At 37.2% G+C, this 17,081-nt stretch overlaps 1 protein-coding gene across 1 annotated transcript in view; it reads left to right on the top strand.

The window, feature by feature from the left end:
* LOC124798929 (serine/threonine-protein phosphatase 2A activator-like) overlaps positions 1 to 12,495 on the top strand; it is a 136,868-nt gene extending 124,373 nt beyond the window's left edge. Inside the window, exons 4-6 of the mRNA XM_047262462.1 lie at positions 6,652 to 6,776; positions 12,075 to 12,129; positions 12,435 to 12,495. Coding sequence (XP_047118418.1) covers positions 6,652 to 6,776; positions 12,075 to 12,129; positions 12,435 to 12,495 — 241 coding nt within the window. The remainder of the gene's footprint in view (positions 1 to 6,651; positions 6,777 to 12,074; positions 12,130 to 12,434) is intronic.
* Positions 12,496 to 17,081: the final 4,586 nt, after the last annotated feature.

Here is a 17,081-nt window from a genome sequence, read left to right as displayed (position 1 = left end):
CAAGATAGACAGGAAGCCCACACTTACTACAGTAGTACAAGTTTATATGCCAACTAGCTCTGCAGATGATGAAGAAATTGATTAAATGTATGATGAGATAAAAGAAATTATTCAGATAGTGAAGGGAGACGAAAATTTATTAGTCATGGGTGGCTGCAATTCGATAGTAGGAAAAGGGAGAGAAGAAAATGTAGTAGGTGAATATGGATTGGGGTTAAGAAATGTAAGAGGAAGCCGCCTTTTTTTTTCACAGAGCATAACTTAATAATAGCTAACACTTGGTTCAAGAATCATGAAAGAAGATCGTATACATTGAAGAAGCCTGGATATACTAGAAGGTATCAGATAGATTATATAATGGTAAGACAGAGATTTAAGAACCAGGTTTTAAATTGTAAGACATTTCCAGGAGCAGATGTGCACTCTGAACACAATCTATTGGTTATGAACTGTAGATTAAAACTGAAGAAACTGCAAAAAGGCGGGAATTTAAGGAGATGGGACCTGGATAAATTGACTAAACCAGAGGTTGTACAGAGTTTCAGGGAGAGCATAAGGGAACAATTGACAGGAATGGGGGAATGAAATACAGTAGAATAAGAATGGGTAGAGTTGAGGGATGAAGTAGTGAAGGCAGCAGAGGATCAAGTAGGTAAAAAGACGAGGGATAGTAGAAATCCTTGGGTAACAGAAGAAATATTGAATTTAATTGATGAAAGTAGAAAATATAAAAATGCAGTAAATGAAGCAGACAAAACGGAATATAAACATCTCAAAAATGAGATCAACAGGAAGTGCAAAATGGCTAAGCAGGGATGGCTAGAGGACAAATGTAAGGATGAAGAGGCTTATCTCGCTAGGGGTAAGATAGATAACGCCTATAGAAAAATTAAAGAGACCTTTGGAGAAAAGAGAACCACTTGTGTGAATATCAAGAGCTCAGATGGAAACCCAGTTCTAACCAAAGAAGGGAAAGCAGAAAGATGGAAGGAGTATATAGAGGGTCTATACAAGGGCGATGTACTGGAGGATAATATTATGGAAATAGAAGAAGATGTAGATGAAGATGAAATGGGAGATATAATACTGCATGAAGTGTTTGACAGAGCACTGAAAGACCTAAGTCGAAACAAGGCCCTGAGAGTAGACAACATTCCATTAGAATTACTGACAGCCTTGGGAGAGCCAGTCCTGACAAAACTCTACCATCTGGTGAGCAAGATGTATGAGACAGGCGAAATGCCCTCGGACTTCAAGAAGAATATAATAATTCCAATCCCAAAGTAAGCAGGGGTTGACAGATGTGAAAATTACCGAACTATCAGTTTAATAAGTCACAGCTGCAAAATACTAATCTGAATTCTTTACAGACAAATGGAAAAACTGGTAGAAGCCAACCTCAGGGAAGATCAGTTTGGATTCCGTAGAAATGTTGGAACACGTGAGGCTATACTGACCCTATGACTTATCTTATAAGATAGATTAAGGAAAGGCAAACCTGCGTTTCTAGCATTTGTAGACTTAGAGAAAGCTTTTGACAATGTTGACTGGAATACTCTCTTTCAAATTCTGAAGGTGGCAGGGGTAAAATACAGGGAGCGAAAGGATATTTACAATTTGTACAGGAACCAGATGGCAGTTATAAGAGTCGAGAGGCATGAAAGGGAAGCAGTGGTTGGGAAGGGAGTGAGACAGGGTTGTAGCCTGTCCCCGATGTTATTCAATCTGTATATTGAGCAAGCAGTAAAGGAAACAAAAGAAAAATTCAGAGTAGGAATTAAAATCCATGGAGAAAAAATAAAATCTTTGAGGTTCACCGATGACATTGTAATTGTGTCAGACACAGCAACGGACCTGGAAGAGCAGTTGAACAGAATGGACGGTGTCTTGAAAGGAGGATATAAGATGAACATCAACAAAAGCAAAACAAGGGTAATGAAATGTAGTCGAATTAAGTCGGGTGATGCAGAGGGAATTAGAGTAGGAAATAAGTCACTTAAAGTAGTAAAGGAGTTTTGTTATTTGGGGAGCTAAGTAACTGATGATGGTCGAAATAGAGAGGATATAAAATGTAGATTGGCAATGGCAAGGAAAGTGTTTCTGAAGAAGAGAAATTGGTTAAAATTGAGTATAGATTTAAGTGTCAGGAAGTAGTTTCTGAAAGTATTTGTATGGAGTGTAGCCATGTATGGAAGTGAAACATGGACGATAAATAGTTTAGACAAGTAGAGAATAGAAGCTTTCGAAATGTGGTGCTACAGAAGAATGCTGAAGATTAGATGGGTAGCTCACCTAACTAATGAGGAGGTATTGAATAGAATTGCGGAGAAGAGGAGTTTGTGGCACAACTTGACTAAAATAAGGGATCAGTTGGTAGGACATGTTCTGAGGCATCAAGGGATCACCAATTTAGTATTGGAGGGCATTGTGGAGGGTAAAAATAGTAGAGGGAGACCAAGAGATGAATACAGTAAGCAGATTCAGAAGGATGTAGGTTGCAGTAGGTACTGGGAGATGAAGAAGCTTGCACAGGATACAGTAGCATGGAGAGCTGCATCAAACCAGTCTCAGGACTGAAGACCACAACAACAACAACCTTTGTAGTTTTTATTTACTTTTATTTATATCATGCATTTTTAGCAGTTGACCATCATAGAATGGGAGACCATTATCTGTGCGAATTACACTTTGATTTTGTAATCTCATTCTGTCTATGAAAAGTTACCAATAGCAGCACTGATCCTGTTGTAAATTGTACAAGGGAAGTTAGATTATATAAAATGATAAGGGACTCAAATGGCCAGCTGGTGTGGCCGAGCGATTCTAGGTGCTTCAGTCTGGATCCGCGCGTCCACTACGGTCGCAGGTTTGAATCCTGCCTTGGGCATGGATGTGTGTGATGTCCTTAGGTTAGTTAGGTTTAAGTAGTTCTAAGTTCTAGGGGACTGATGACCTCAGATGTTAAGTCCCATAGTGCTCAGAGCCATTTGAACCATTTGACTCAAATGTAGCTCTAGAAATGCATGCTCTGAAAAATTAAAAATTCAAATCTCCACATAGCATTACCATATGCTACATGCAAGATAAGAAGTTTTATAGTACACCAAACTGCTTCATATATAATTCAATATTACCAGTTGGAGCTCTGTATGTTGTGATTATTACTGTTAATTTACCATAAAAATCTTACTTCTGAAGCACAAGCTTCAAAAGAATGGTTAGAGCAAAGTCTTTAGTTAGCAATGATCTTATATTTGTATCTGTTCATAATGTAAATGGAAACTACTGTCTCCATAGCTGACCAGCAGTAGCTAGATACTAAGTGATATACATTAATACTCAGTACATCTGTATTGGTGATCAAATGATGTTCAGAAACACATATTATGTTGACATAGTTTGTAGAGCGCAAGTCATCCAAACAATTCAGTAGTCAATATATTTTATTCTTTAATGTTCTAATGTTTTGCTGTGATAAGTGTACTTTAAACTCGTTTCCGTCTTCAAGTGTATGAGGTTCCAAATTTTCAGTTATGTAAAATTATTTTAATGCTTATAGACTGACATCTGAGTTTCCCCTAAGGAATGTTGCTGGCCTTCACCAGTAATTACAAGGACACTACCATGACTTTCAGTGTTGCTCCACCATCCCTTTCCCGTTGAAAGATTATTTCATAAGCCCAGCCAATTTCCCTTCCCGTACCTACTAGGAAGCAGGCCATGACTCATAAAACCTACAGGCCAGAAGCATCGTCGGAAACCAGATATACATTTGACCTTATAACTGAGAAAACCAGGCAATCTAACTTGATGCTGGCTTAACTCAGTGAGTTGTGCAGATGAGGCTAATCGGTATGCTTTGAAGCAGAAAGAAGCTTAACATTTGTATAGTTTGTTGCTGAAGCTATTGTTACTGGGTCGCTCTTGATACTGTAGTCCTGAGCCCTGTCGGTACTGTTTCTGCCACATCCATTATCATAATATTTTCCCTAATTCTCCCTACAACAACTAGCCCACATCTCTTCCATGACTGCTACCTAACACCAAGACTTTCTTACTTTCTCTGGAACCACAGGTTTCCTCTTGAAGGCATGCTGTGCCTTGGGCACACCTAAGTCTACTGGTGACTTTTCCTTTTCCAACCAAGATAGAATGGCAAAGCTGTGATGAAACTACCAGATACTGTTCTCTTCCTGTAGTCTCTGTTTCCTGCTACAGCTTCCCACTTCTCACTATCCATCTCTTGGGAAAAAAATCCTAGCTACAGTCATAAGCTAAGTTATGTGGCACATTACATTATCAAATCCCAAGACAGTTAAAAAAAGGACCTAGAGAAACATATATGTGATATGAAATGAAATACAAATCAGAAAATGAAATCTTCAGTATTGCTTACAGATCTGAATTTTGGACTGTACCAATTGGAGTACCACAGGGAAGTGTTCTAGGAACTCTCTTACTTCTAATTTGTGTGAACGACATCAAAATTCCAGTTAGTAGTACTCATATAACACTGTTTGCTGATGATAGAAATTTTTTTGTAACTGATGTAAACCTAGTGTTGTCAACATCTGCAACTAGAGTTATTCTATCTACCAAGACAACAGTAAATTCCATGGCTATAACACCAGAAACAAAAACAATCTACATTTCGAAATGAAACGTCTCACTCTGGTACAAAAAGGAGTTTACTACTCCAGCATTAAGCTGTTCAATGCTCTACCACTACATATCAAATGTGTTCATACAGAACTGCCAAAATTTAAACAAGTTCTCAAAGATTACCTGACAGAGAAATCTTTTTATACTGTGGATGAATATCTGAAAGAAAATGTATACCATCACTAAACTTATTGTGTCTAGAAGTAGTTCAATTGATTTTATTGTGCATTTGTGCATTAGCACACTTTTTGTAAAAAAAAAAAAAAAAAAAAAAATTGGCTGTACCTGTATTTACTCCTGTAGGCCTAATATCTGATTTAACTTTGTGCTCTTATCTTTAACCTTTATTTGAAACTCCTTTTTCTGTTAAATGGTTGTTATGTTGTCTAGCTGACATTGTATCTATTACTGTGTTTATAGTATGTCTTACTTAAACTATGTACAATTTGACATTGAATTGCCCTTGTATTTATTATAAGTTTAAATTGAAACCTGTACAATTTGACACGTTCCATATCCTTGTGATTGACTCACTAACTGGATCTACGGAACAAGAAATGAATGAATGAATGAAATATTTACAAAAATGGGTTGAAATGAAGAACGTAACTTTAAATATTTCAAAAACTAATTACATCCATTACGGGAAAACAGTCACAAAATGACCTGGACCTCGGAATACAAAATAAATAAGTTAAGAGAGTAGCTGTCACAAAATTTTTAAGTGTCCAAACGGATGAAAATTTAAATTGGAAAGCCCACTGTCTCACTAACAAGTTAAGTTCTGCTTGCTTTACACTATGTGTAATTAGTAATGTGTCTAGTAAACAGTGTAGCAGAACTGTCTACTTTGCTTACATTCACACTGCTATGACCTACAGTCTCACTTTCTGGGATGACAATACGACAAATCTAAAAACCATCTTCACACTAAAAACGAGCTGCCAGAATAATTACCAACAGTTCAAGGCTAACACTCTCCAAGCAGCTATTCCAAAATATTCTATCTTTACCAATACTCTGCATACAAAATGTAAGTAACAGAAAAAGGTGCATTGAAAATTTCAAAACCAAATCAGATCTGCATTCATATAAAAAACAAGAATGTACAATGATATCCATGTGTAAAGAGTAAACAACGCTATTGTGCAGAAACAAATAAACATTCAAGGTACAAAATTGTATAACAAACTTCCAGCATGTATTAAAGAAATTAAAAAAAATTATCTACATTTAAGAAAGCAATATTCAGGTTTTTAGTGATCAGCTGCTATTACAGTGAAATGAATACCTCAACAACCTATCAGCAAATAATTACATTCGTGTAATATGTTGATCTCATACCTCACAGACAATGTCAATAGTATTTTCTGTCAAATGTTTGCTATGATCCGAATTAATATTCTGAACAATAAGAGTTACAACTATTATTTGTTTTTATTAAAATCTCAACAAATAAGTATTTCATGAAAAATATCTTCTATGTAATTAATAAAAGTTGTATATGCAATTTTAATGTAAGATTGTGTAGGGTACTGTGCACTTTTGTATATGTAGGGTACTATACATCCTTATATTTGTACATGTGTGTATATTTATTTATTTATTTTTCTATCCTTCGTATTTTATGATGAAATCCATACATTTATAAATTGTCTCTGGATGAATAAACTGCTACTACTACTAATACTACTACTAATGTTTCATCTAGACTGGATACTAATGTGTATGTAAAAAGATCACAATCTCTTTAAACATACACTTAATACTCTTGAAAAATGGTTTGATTTGTGCTCTTGAAAAATGGTTTGATTTGCACACTTAAAATAATGGTAGAGATACTTAGTCATAGAAATTATATGCTGAAATAGTGTAATATCATCATGAAAAAAGGACAGTAGAAAAATTTTGGTAATCAATCAACAAGGTGTAGAATTATATTTCACAGTTTATAGCAACTATACTGTACTGAAAAGATTTTTTTTACAGTTACATAAAAGTGATTCACAAATTGCAAACCACGTATGGCTTGAGATATGCTCGGAGACATGGCGTCTGGCAATTAGATGATCCTATGTACCTACCATACATATGGGGCAGTTCTCAGCTCATAGGTAAGAACATATTCTAACTTTTTGCAAACCTTGTTTATAAACAATATTTTTGTTTTGTTATACAGAGTATATATGTCCAAATTTTTTGGATTTCTTACTCAAAAGTGAGCTACATACAACTGACCCTGAGAGAAACAGAAGTCTTTGAGGTTGATACCACACTATTTTAAAGTCTGTCCTTGCACTTTGTTAATTGGAAGACTGTAGACTAATTTGCTTGGAAATTGCAGTCTTTAAAATTGGAAGGGCAGTTCAGTAGTATTCTGGGGATAAATGTGTTTCCTTTGTACTTTCCAGTCACAAGTTCGGCTTCGATGATGTTCTTTGATAGCTGTTTGACAAACATCCTTGTTCCATTACATAGTTTTGGTGAGTTGAGATTTCTGAGTAGTATGGTCAGAGATCCAATTTTAAGTTGAAGACAGTGTAATGGCATTGCTGATACCTGCAAAGAGTTTGAAAATTCTGTAGGGAAGTTCCCACTTTTTTCAGTATTTACTATCGTGTCAGTCATTTGTATATTCTCTCTTCACTGGGAATTTTCTTTTGAATAGTAAAGTTGACATTATTGCCAATATTATTTTTAGTTGCCAAAATTTCCGTTTCAAATAGCCGGTCCATATTGGTATAGTTGTGAACAATGTTCGCATAAATTTGGTTGATGTGTTCGTTTTCATAAAAGTTGTTAGCAAAATGTGTTCTTGTTTTGTCTTTCGATTGTTCAGCTCTCATATTTTTTGTTAGCTACAGTATTTGTATTTGTGGCTAGAGATGTGAAATTTTTTTAGCATGTGTTGATTCATCTTCTGGTGTTGACTTGGGGTACCTGGAAGAGTTTGTCAAAAATCTCCAGAGAGTACATGTAGAGCTCCTCCCATCACTTCAGAGTTTCCTCACAAGTCTTGTAATGTCCTGTCCATGGCATTGAGTGATTCTTTTATGTGCCATTGTGCATTTGTCCCAAAGGATAATTTTAGACTGCTTTAGAAGTTAACCTCATCCAGAGAGTTTACATGCCAGGAACTGTTCTTCAGATGCATTCATTGGTAGTTGTAGGGTGGAATGGGCAGTTCATCCTCCTTCCATAAGTGTGGCTGTAATGCCAGATGATGCAGTGCAAGTGCAATGTATTATTTAGCATATATTTCCACCAGCAATAGATTTATTAGAAACATTTTCCTGGTGTCGCCTGGTGCTTGCATCCCAAGTTGTACTAAGGTCCGGTTGTTTATTGCTAAACATTTATCTTTTCGGCAAATGATTGTTTCATTGAAAATGTCATCACTGAATTTGATGGTCAGGTCAGGATAAGCTTGTAGGATTTGGTACAGTATGTCATCACTCATGCTCTCTTTGAAGGAGTTCTATAGCTGTTTTGGATTTGATAGATTACATGTTGTTAGAATTATGGTGAATAAGTCTCTCATTTGTTCAGCTGAGGCTGTGAGTGAGGCTTCTTGTAGTTTTAATTCCCAGTGGTTGTCTTTTTCAGTAGTCCTAAGCGTTGGCATGCTTGCCTGTACATCTGGCGTAGGTAACTGTCAACAGTCTTGAGATCTGTGAATTTTGGTGTAGCACCATCTGGAGATAGAAACATCGGCATTGTGCACCGGTTTTCATGATTCCTAGATGATCTTCTACTTGAATTCCTTGTTTTTATCATTGAAAAAATTTGTTTGTTGTGGTCCACATATAATAGGTAGGGATATTAACATACAGTAATGTTTTCGCAAATGTATCCATTTAGCACAGTTAGTAAAAAGCTGTTAATGTTGTGTTCTGAGGTGGTGTGCTTGTAATTTTGCTGGTGGTGTTTTTTATGAAATAAACTCTCTGTTCCCTGTCCCTGTTTTCCAAATGTACTGCTAGATGTTGCACAGTTGGTTCATGTTCATGTATGGGAAAACCAAAAATCCGCCATGTAGCTTTGTTACCGTTGATGTATCTTCCCATTTGGTACATGAGGATCTCATAATTTCTCTTTTGTTGTTCACTGCCTTTGGCTATTTGAAATACTGTCCTGTCACTGTGGAGGGTATGTTCACATACTTACAGACTTATTTGAAAGATTTCACTGACCTGCAGTATTCTACAGTTATGTGTGCTTGGAACGTTTTGAAAAGTAGTGTGTTACATGGTACTACTGATTGATTATCTATTTCCAGTTCGTCATTGCCTCATATTCATATTTTTGCTGTGAAGTCACTGTTTTCAGGTGATCATCTTCTGTATTTGGGATAGCCATCAAGTCTAGTGTTTGTGTCGTACAAGTATGGTTTTGGGTATCTTTCTGTACATTTTTCAACATTCATATATGACGAATTCGGGTTTAATGGCCTGCATGGTCCATGAATTATGCTTTTCACTACTATGCCATATAGCTCCAGATCTTCTAGTGGATTGGGAAATCCAGTTTGGATGATTTTGTCGATATCCTTGGGATGAATTCTGTTGTATGGCCATATGAGATTCTGTGAGTGAGGCAGTCCTCATTTTTGCTATTTGATTGCATGCATCCAGCTTCTAATGCTTCCAAACATGTGGTATTTTGTAATGCCTTCAATAAATCTCATTTGTGTTCGTCAGAAAACTTAGACTGTTACGTAATGTCAGTGCATGGGAGTTTGTCCGTATCTTAGTTGTTCTTTCATTTCTAGCCATGATGAGTTGCACGTGAATGTTATGAAGAAGTCTTATGTAGATCAAGGATCTTGAGTGTATTCGTGCATGTGTCTTGGACTTCCCATGTACGATGAGGGTAAGATTACCATTGATCCAATCTCTTCATTGTCTCCGACATTTATGACTGCATCTAGAAGGTGAATGTATTCTTCCACACGTACTTTCTTCTGATTCAGTCTTACGTAAAGCATCCATTCTCCTTCTATTATTGCATGCATATCTACGAGGAATTGTTGGAATAAACAGCGAATGTTGAGAATGTGATTGTATACTTCATTGTCTCTGGTCATTAAGCAGTAACTATAGAACTCCTTGGAAGTGACTTTTTATTTGTTTCTACACCTGCTTCAGGCTGGATTTTTTCACGTTAAAATGATATCCATCCTTTCCATGCAGAAATATTAATAGATATTGGAGGGCATCATATGAATGATGTGTGTCTGCAATATGTTGTAGTCCTTCTCTTCTTCGTTGTAAAATATGTCACAGCTTGTGTTTTCATTGTTCATTTTTGGCAACTTTGCCTATCTGAGGTGTGTTAAATCAATGTTTGTGTTCTCCAGGTGGTCTTTTGTTGGCTTGAATTATAACTTTATATTCATCAGAAATCATTCGGTCTAGTGCTGTTTTGAATATGTGAATCAGTTGATTGTATTTGTGTAAGATCCTCTGTTCATCTTGGACTACTTCTCATCTCAATCCACTGATATTTGTGCATGACTGATAAATGTCTGTTTCTTCATTTCTGATGAAATATATGCGTAGAAATTTATGGTCTTCATTGGGTAGTGGTAATAGTGATATCATGTTGTGGTAGATTTGTCCTTGGATGGAAAAAACATAATTGATTTCATCTCTGTTAATGTTGATTGAAGTGACACTGAAAGAAATCATTTGGAAGTGTGTATTGTACACTTCCTTGTTCATGTTATGTAAAAATTCCTGCAGAGGTGCTGCCAGTGGTGGTAATCAAATTTTTTCATTCATGTAAAAGAATCCTGGTGTTTCGATACTGAATTTTTTCATATTGCAGAATTGGCAGACGTTATCCACTTCTCCAATTACTGTGTGTTTGAGTTTGTAATATTCATTTGTTGAGTGTTTGTGGAATGCTTAATTTGTTAGGTTGTATTGTTTACTTACCCTCAACTGCGTTTCTCATAGGGTGATATTTTAATGACTGCCTTGAGTTCGCTGTCTTTTATGATGAGATTCTATCACAGTTCTTGACCACTCAATTCATTTATTTTGTTGTTCTTCAGTTTTTCTGCTTTTCACAGTGCTCATTGTCATTCATTGGGCACTTAAACATGCTTCATGATCTTCCTTTGTTTTGGTTTTTCTCTGTTCTTTTTGTTTTCACTGTTTTGCTTCAGAACTGGCAAGATCTTCTCCTCTTCTACATCTGGGCATTGTCTAAAATATAAATCAAACCAACTTTTACTAACAAATACTCTAAGTATCATACAGATAAGGCTTACCGGCCAATGATCTTCTTCAGTGCGGATGCACTCACATTGTCCAAACTCTTACGGGAATCGGTAGATTGACTGCCCCTAGTTGTGAGTATAGTGGGCAGGGGCACTACAAATGTAGTGTGTGGACAGTAAGTTGGAAGTGTGGGTATCATGGGGAGTGTGCCAGAGATAAGTCCCTGCAGTTGCATTATCCTCTGTCTCCTCAGTGGCTCAGTCGGACAGAGGGTCTGCAATGTAAGCAGAAGACCCCGGGTTCAAATCCCAGCCGGGGCATGCATTTTCAACTATCCCTGTTGATATTTATCAATGCCTGTAAGCAGCTAATGGTCTGGATTTCAATGTAATTTCACTCTAAGTACACTTAACACACTTTATTTTTGATCTATATTCAGTCAATCACTTTGACTACTCACACTTCACTGTTTGTTTTTATTCACTCACTGCACTACGTTTTCAGTTCCTCCCTTCATCACTGATGTGATGTGATGTCGTGTGACTAGATCCCCCTGTCAGATAGACCGTTCACTGGGTGCAAGTCTTTTGATTTGATGCCATTTCAGCGACTTGCCTGTCGATGGGGATGAAATGATAGTGGTTAGGACAACACAACACATAGTCCCTGAGCGGAGAAAATCTCTGACCCAGTTAGGAATCAAACCTGGGCCATTAGGACTGACATTCTGTTGCACTGACCACTCAGCTACCGGGGGGCGGACTTCGTCACTGATAAGAAACTGACATTCTAACCCGCACCAGGTCTTGCTTTGTACACCCCTACCAATGGGTGTGGAATTTTTGTGAGTGTTCCACACTATTTCCAAACATTCCAGAACATCCCAGATCATTGCGGAACATTCCGGAATGTTGTGGAATATATTGAATGTTTTGGAATGTTCTCAAATACTTTCAAATCTTCTGGAATGTTCTAGAAATCTCTAGAAAGTGAAACATCCTAGCCCTTATATCTCAAAAGCATGCCCTTCAGGTAAAAAACGAGAACCTCCTTTACGGATTGGGGTTAGAGGGCTAACACATCTTGTAACTACCTTAATTTTACTGGGACTGTAACTTTTAGCAGCATGTACACTGTACACTTACTTTTATAATATGTATTGATTAATATTGGTTTCATGTGCAGATATAAAACTCTTTGACAATCTACCAGACCCACTACTAGGATTTTCAGCTCCTGGGTAAGCATTCTTAGGCCCCTCCCCAACCTTTTGTTATAAGCTTTGGTTTTTTGGATAGTCAGAAAACTGTAATACAAAAAAATCAAACAAAGCCTTTTTGTGATACTTTTTAACTGTTGAAGTTTACATAAATTCAATACTCTACCAACTTGTACTTTCTTCCAAGGTTTTTCTAGATGCAAACTCTTTTATAACCCAGTATAATCCAATGAGCAGGCTAACTCTGACTCTTATTATGATTTTAGTTAATCTAGCGAGCCATTCTTGACACATTGTAGTTCTCAAGCAATTCTTAACCCTTGTAGGAATGCTGAACAACCACCCTGCTTGGGCAACAGTAACAGGCAAAATACAGAGAATCCATAAGGCTACCATTATATTTAGAAATATTTATTAAAATTGCATTCTTAAAGAACATTGAGATGGTGCAGAGGGGGTAGTGGCTCAGAGTCAAAGTTAGCAGTATGAATCTTCTTTAACTGCAAAATTTCTCCTTTTGAAAACTCTTTAATAAACTCTGTACAAAGATGCCATGTTTTCTATGCTCTCTCATAATGTAGAATCATGGCAGATTATGTAGTTACATTAGAAGCCAAATGTGTTCATCAGGTTGTCTGTAGCAGCATACGTGATAGTTAAGTTCGCAACAACTGTATCTAGAATAACAATGAAAACATTTAGTTTCAAACTATCCTCTATGCTCACATATAAATCTTCTTCTGATGTTTCATCTACAAAGCATTTATTTTTGCCTTTCATTTCTCTGCATTGCATACTGTTGCATTCATTTGGGTGATATTCCAATATTTTCCCCTAACATGCAAATTTATGTATAAGTACTATCCCAGTTATTTCTCAATTTATTTACTCCCTTCACTAGATTACTAATATCAGCACTTTCAACATCTACTGTGGCTTCCTTTGCACAAAGCACAATGTTATGTGTGTTAATTGTATCTAATACTTTCTACTACACTGAAGGCATTGTGATGCACTGAAATTATTTCAAATACTTCTGAATGCCCTTTGGTTCAGTATGTGCCTCTTATATCAAATTAAAGTTAAAAGCAAGTTCATCTGCTCTTCATAACCCTGGCAGATGCTTAGCAAATGTACTCAGGGCATCTATCTGCACAGACCATCTCTTTTCTGTAGCCCTTGCAGGACGATCCAATATTTTCATTATAACTTTCCATCATTGGGGACTAGAGTGAAAAAAAAAATGAGTTTTTGGAATGATTCTGAAAAAAGAGACTACACTATTGCAGCTCTCTGCAGCATGGATGCCACAAAGATTTAATGATTGAGTACCAGAAGGAGAAAAGTCGCCAATGGATTTTCTTTTAATTACTGCACTTAAGCTCCCTATATATGCAACTCACATAGCCCCCATTGTCGTCTCTGCCGATTACAGTCTGAAAGCTGTAAGACATAACGTTTCAGCTTCTTGCAAATCATTTTAGCAATTGACTGAAGAGTCTTCTAGCCACAGTCAGCAAAGTTGAAAAAACACTCTCTAATTCTATGTTGGTTCTCTTCATTAATGGCAGTGAAGTACAGTAGGGTAATATCTTGCTCCCTTTTGGCATCATCAGGAGCTGCATCTACTATAACAGAAAAATATTTATTATATTAAACCTCTGTTAAAATAATTTGGTGAACAAAGTCTCCAGCAATTTCAAGAAATTCATTCTGAATATGGCATGATATATAATGAACCATGCATTTTCCTCCTTGCTGTGACACTTCAAATTTTCTTAAATGCTCATTCATCGATGGAACAAAATTCACAAAAAAAAAAAGAAACCCAAGAAACTGCCATTTTGATGATCTCCAACAGAGTCCCTATCATCTCTTTCAAACCTAAATTTCTTTCCACGAGAAAAAGAATCACTTTGATTACACAATGCAATACTTTAGTCCAGTACTGCTCTTTGATTACAACATTTTGGTCTGAAAGATTTTCTGTAGCTGAACTACTATTTCTAATTTGCAAAGTACAAAGTGCAAAGTACAAAATTTTGTGCTCAGAACTAATTTTGTATCCACTCACTCTTTGTTTTAGCTTTTTCCAGTCTTTTGATAACCCTAGTTGTAGCTTAGAGCCAAATCACTTGTAGGAGACATCAATGCATTGCAAAAACAACTGGCAAGCAATGAAAGTAAGTGTTTTCTTATCTTTATTTCATCAAGCCAGCACCTTTTTGAAATTCCTCCATTTCTAAGATGCAGTCAAATTCATTTGAAGGGAAAGATCCATTGCTGTTTCAGACCCTCAACACTTGGTGTCTCCTCATTGCAAATGCCACCCTCACTATTGTCTCTGTCTACATCAGTGTGGTCCCATTTCCGCACTGCTGATGCTAAACATGCTTCTAAATACTGTCCTCTGTGCATATCAGCATTTGCAAAATTTTGAAAATGGCACTAATTTTTGTATGAGGTGGTCATACCTGCACAGCAACAACCTTAATGAGTTATAAATGGAACTGTCTAACTAACGATGTACCTTGTCTCTGAGGCTGAGGTGACCAGAGATGGTAGTCTTGGGTGTGTGTGAGGTGTGCCTCCTTGTGTGACATGTTGTGTTTTCTTTCTGAAGAAGGCTTTGGCCAAAAGCTCATGTGTAACAGTCATTTCATTGTGTCTATCTGCAACTCAACATGTCTCCTTTATGGCGAGTAGTAGTCTATCTCTCCTTTCCACAATATTTCTGGTATTCCAACCTGGACTTTATATTGCTTGTACTTAACAAATTTTTTATTTTTGAGTTATCAGTTTTCTGATTGGTTTGGTGTGGCCCACCACAAATTCCTGTCCTGTGCCAACCTTTTCATCTCAGAGCAACACTTGCAACCTCTGTCCTTGATTATTTACTGGACATATTCTAATCTCTGCCTTCCTCTACAGTTATTAACATCTACAGCTCCCTCTAGTTCCATGGCAGTTATTTGATGGTGTCTTAACAGATGTCCCACCATTCTGTCCCTTCGTCTTGTCAGTGTTTTCCATACATTACTTTCCTTACCAGTTCTGTGGAGCACCTCCTCATTTCTTACCTTATCAGACTATCAAATTCTTAATATTCTTCTGCAGTAAGACAAATGCTTTGATTCTCTTCTGTTATGATTTTCCCACAGTCCATCTTTCACAACCATAGAATACTGTGGTCCAAACATACATTCTCAAAAATTTTTTCCTCAATTTAAGTCCTGTGTTTGATACTAGTCCACTTGTATTAGACGGGAATGCCCATTTTGCCAGTGCTAGTCAGCTTTTTATGTCCTTCTTGCTCCATCAGCCATGTGCCATTTTGCTGCCTAAGTAGCAGAACTCCTTAACTTCATCTACTTCATGATCAAAATTTCTGATGTTAAGTTTCTCACTATTCTCATTTCTGCTGCTTCACATTACTTTTGTTTTTCTTTGATTTACTCCCAATCCATATCCTGTACTCACTAGACTGTTCATTCCTTTCAACAGATCACTTTCACTGAGGATAGCAATGTCATCAGCAAATCTTACGATTGGCATCCTTTCACCTTGAATTTTAATTCCACTGTTGACCCTTTCTTTTATATCCATCATTGCTTCTTCAGTGTATAGATTGAACAGTATGGGCAAAGGACAAAATCCCTGTCTTACCCCCTTTCTAATCCAAGTGCTTTGTTCTTGGCCTTTCTCTCTTATTGTTCAACCTTGGTTCTTGTACACATCGTATATTACCCATATTTCCCTATAGCTTACACCTGTTTTTTCTCACAATTTTGAACATCTTGCACCATTTTACATTGTCGAATACTTTTTCCAGGTCAACAAATCCTATGAATGAGTCTTGATTTTTCTTCACTGTTGCTTAAGTTAACAATCACAATGTTAGAACTGCCTCTCTGGTTCCTTTACCTTTCCAAAAACCAAACTGATCCTCAATTTTCTTTTCCATTCTTCTGTATATTATTCTTTCAGCAACTAGGATGCACAAGCTGTTAAGCTGATTATGCAGTAATTCTTGCATTTGTTGGTTCTTGCAATTGTCAGAATTGTGTGGATGATGTTTTTCTGAAAGTCTGATGGTATATTGTGCCTCACACATTTGACACATCAATTTGAATAATTCACTTACAGTGAACTGACTTCTAACAATATAAGTTGTCGCTCCACATTCTTATAATGCACAAGTATTGCCCTGGCAAAGGAATTCACTGTTTGCTGTAAGATACATCCTGACGTAGTGGCCATTCCAACTCCAGGCACCCAAAGAGCCTGTACGTACCTGAATTAATGAGTCTGGCCATCACTCTCATGTTGACTTGAAATTTGACTGGCTACCCATCCACAACCAACGTCAACAAAATATGATGGGGTGACTCACACAGGACATTAGGGATAGCTCCAGAGTCCATGAAAACATAGGGCCGTCCAATGACTGACTTGTGGCTCGCCAACTGTTACAAACAGTTGCCAAATGGACTATCTGATGGCTTGCCCTATACATGGCTTCCATGTGTGGGCAGCCTTTCAGATGTGCAACAAATGGCAATCAGGACAGGAACACTGGCTCATCCAGTGTGCAGAAGGCAAACAATGCTGAGGATGCAAAAACTGCTACAGACAGGCATTAAGATGCAGTGACCAGAGTAAGCCTGCCGAACTTCATGCGTGTGATGACAGGCAGCACCTAGATGCCACTGCATCAGAATTGTCAATAGCATCAACGCATGCTGATTTGGTGGCAGGTGAAACCACCTGTGGTATCTTGCAGGACACTGGTGGCTGTTTGCCATGCATACCTCATTGAGCCACCTGCTAGTTATCAGAAAGGATGACCCTTGCCATTACTGTCAGCTCGCGTAAGACCACAATCTGGGTAACTTCAGCTAAAGAAGGGTCGGAAAAGGTCAACGCCCTAGTATGAACCTCAGTATCATGTGCTAATCAGACAATCCTATTGT

The sequence above is a fragment of the Schistocerca piceifrons genome, chromosome 5 (assembly GCF_021461385.2).
Source record: "Schistocerca piceifrons isolate TAMUIC-IGC-003096 chromosome 5, iqSchPice1.1, whole genome shotgun sequence".
NCBI lineage: Eukaryota > Metazoa > Arthropoda > Insecta > Orthoptera > Acrididae > Schistocerca > Schistocerca piceifrons.
The sequence above is the reverse complement of the archived record's forward strand: the minus strand, read 5'-3'. Positions and strand labels throughout refer to the sequence as shown.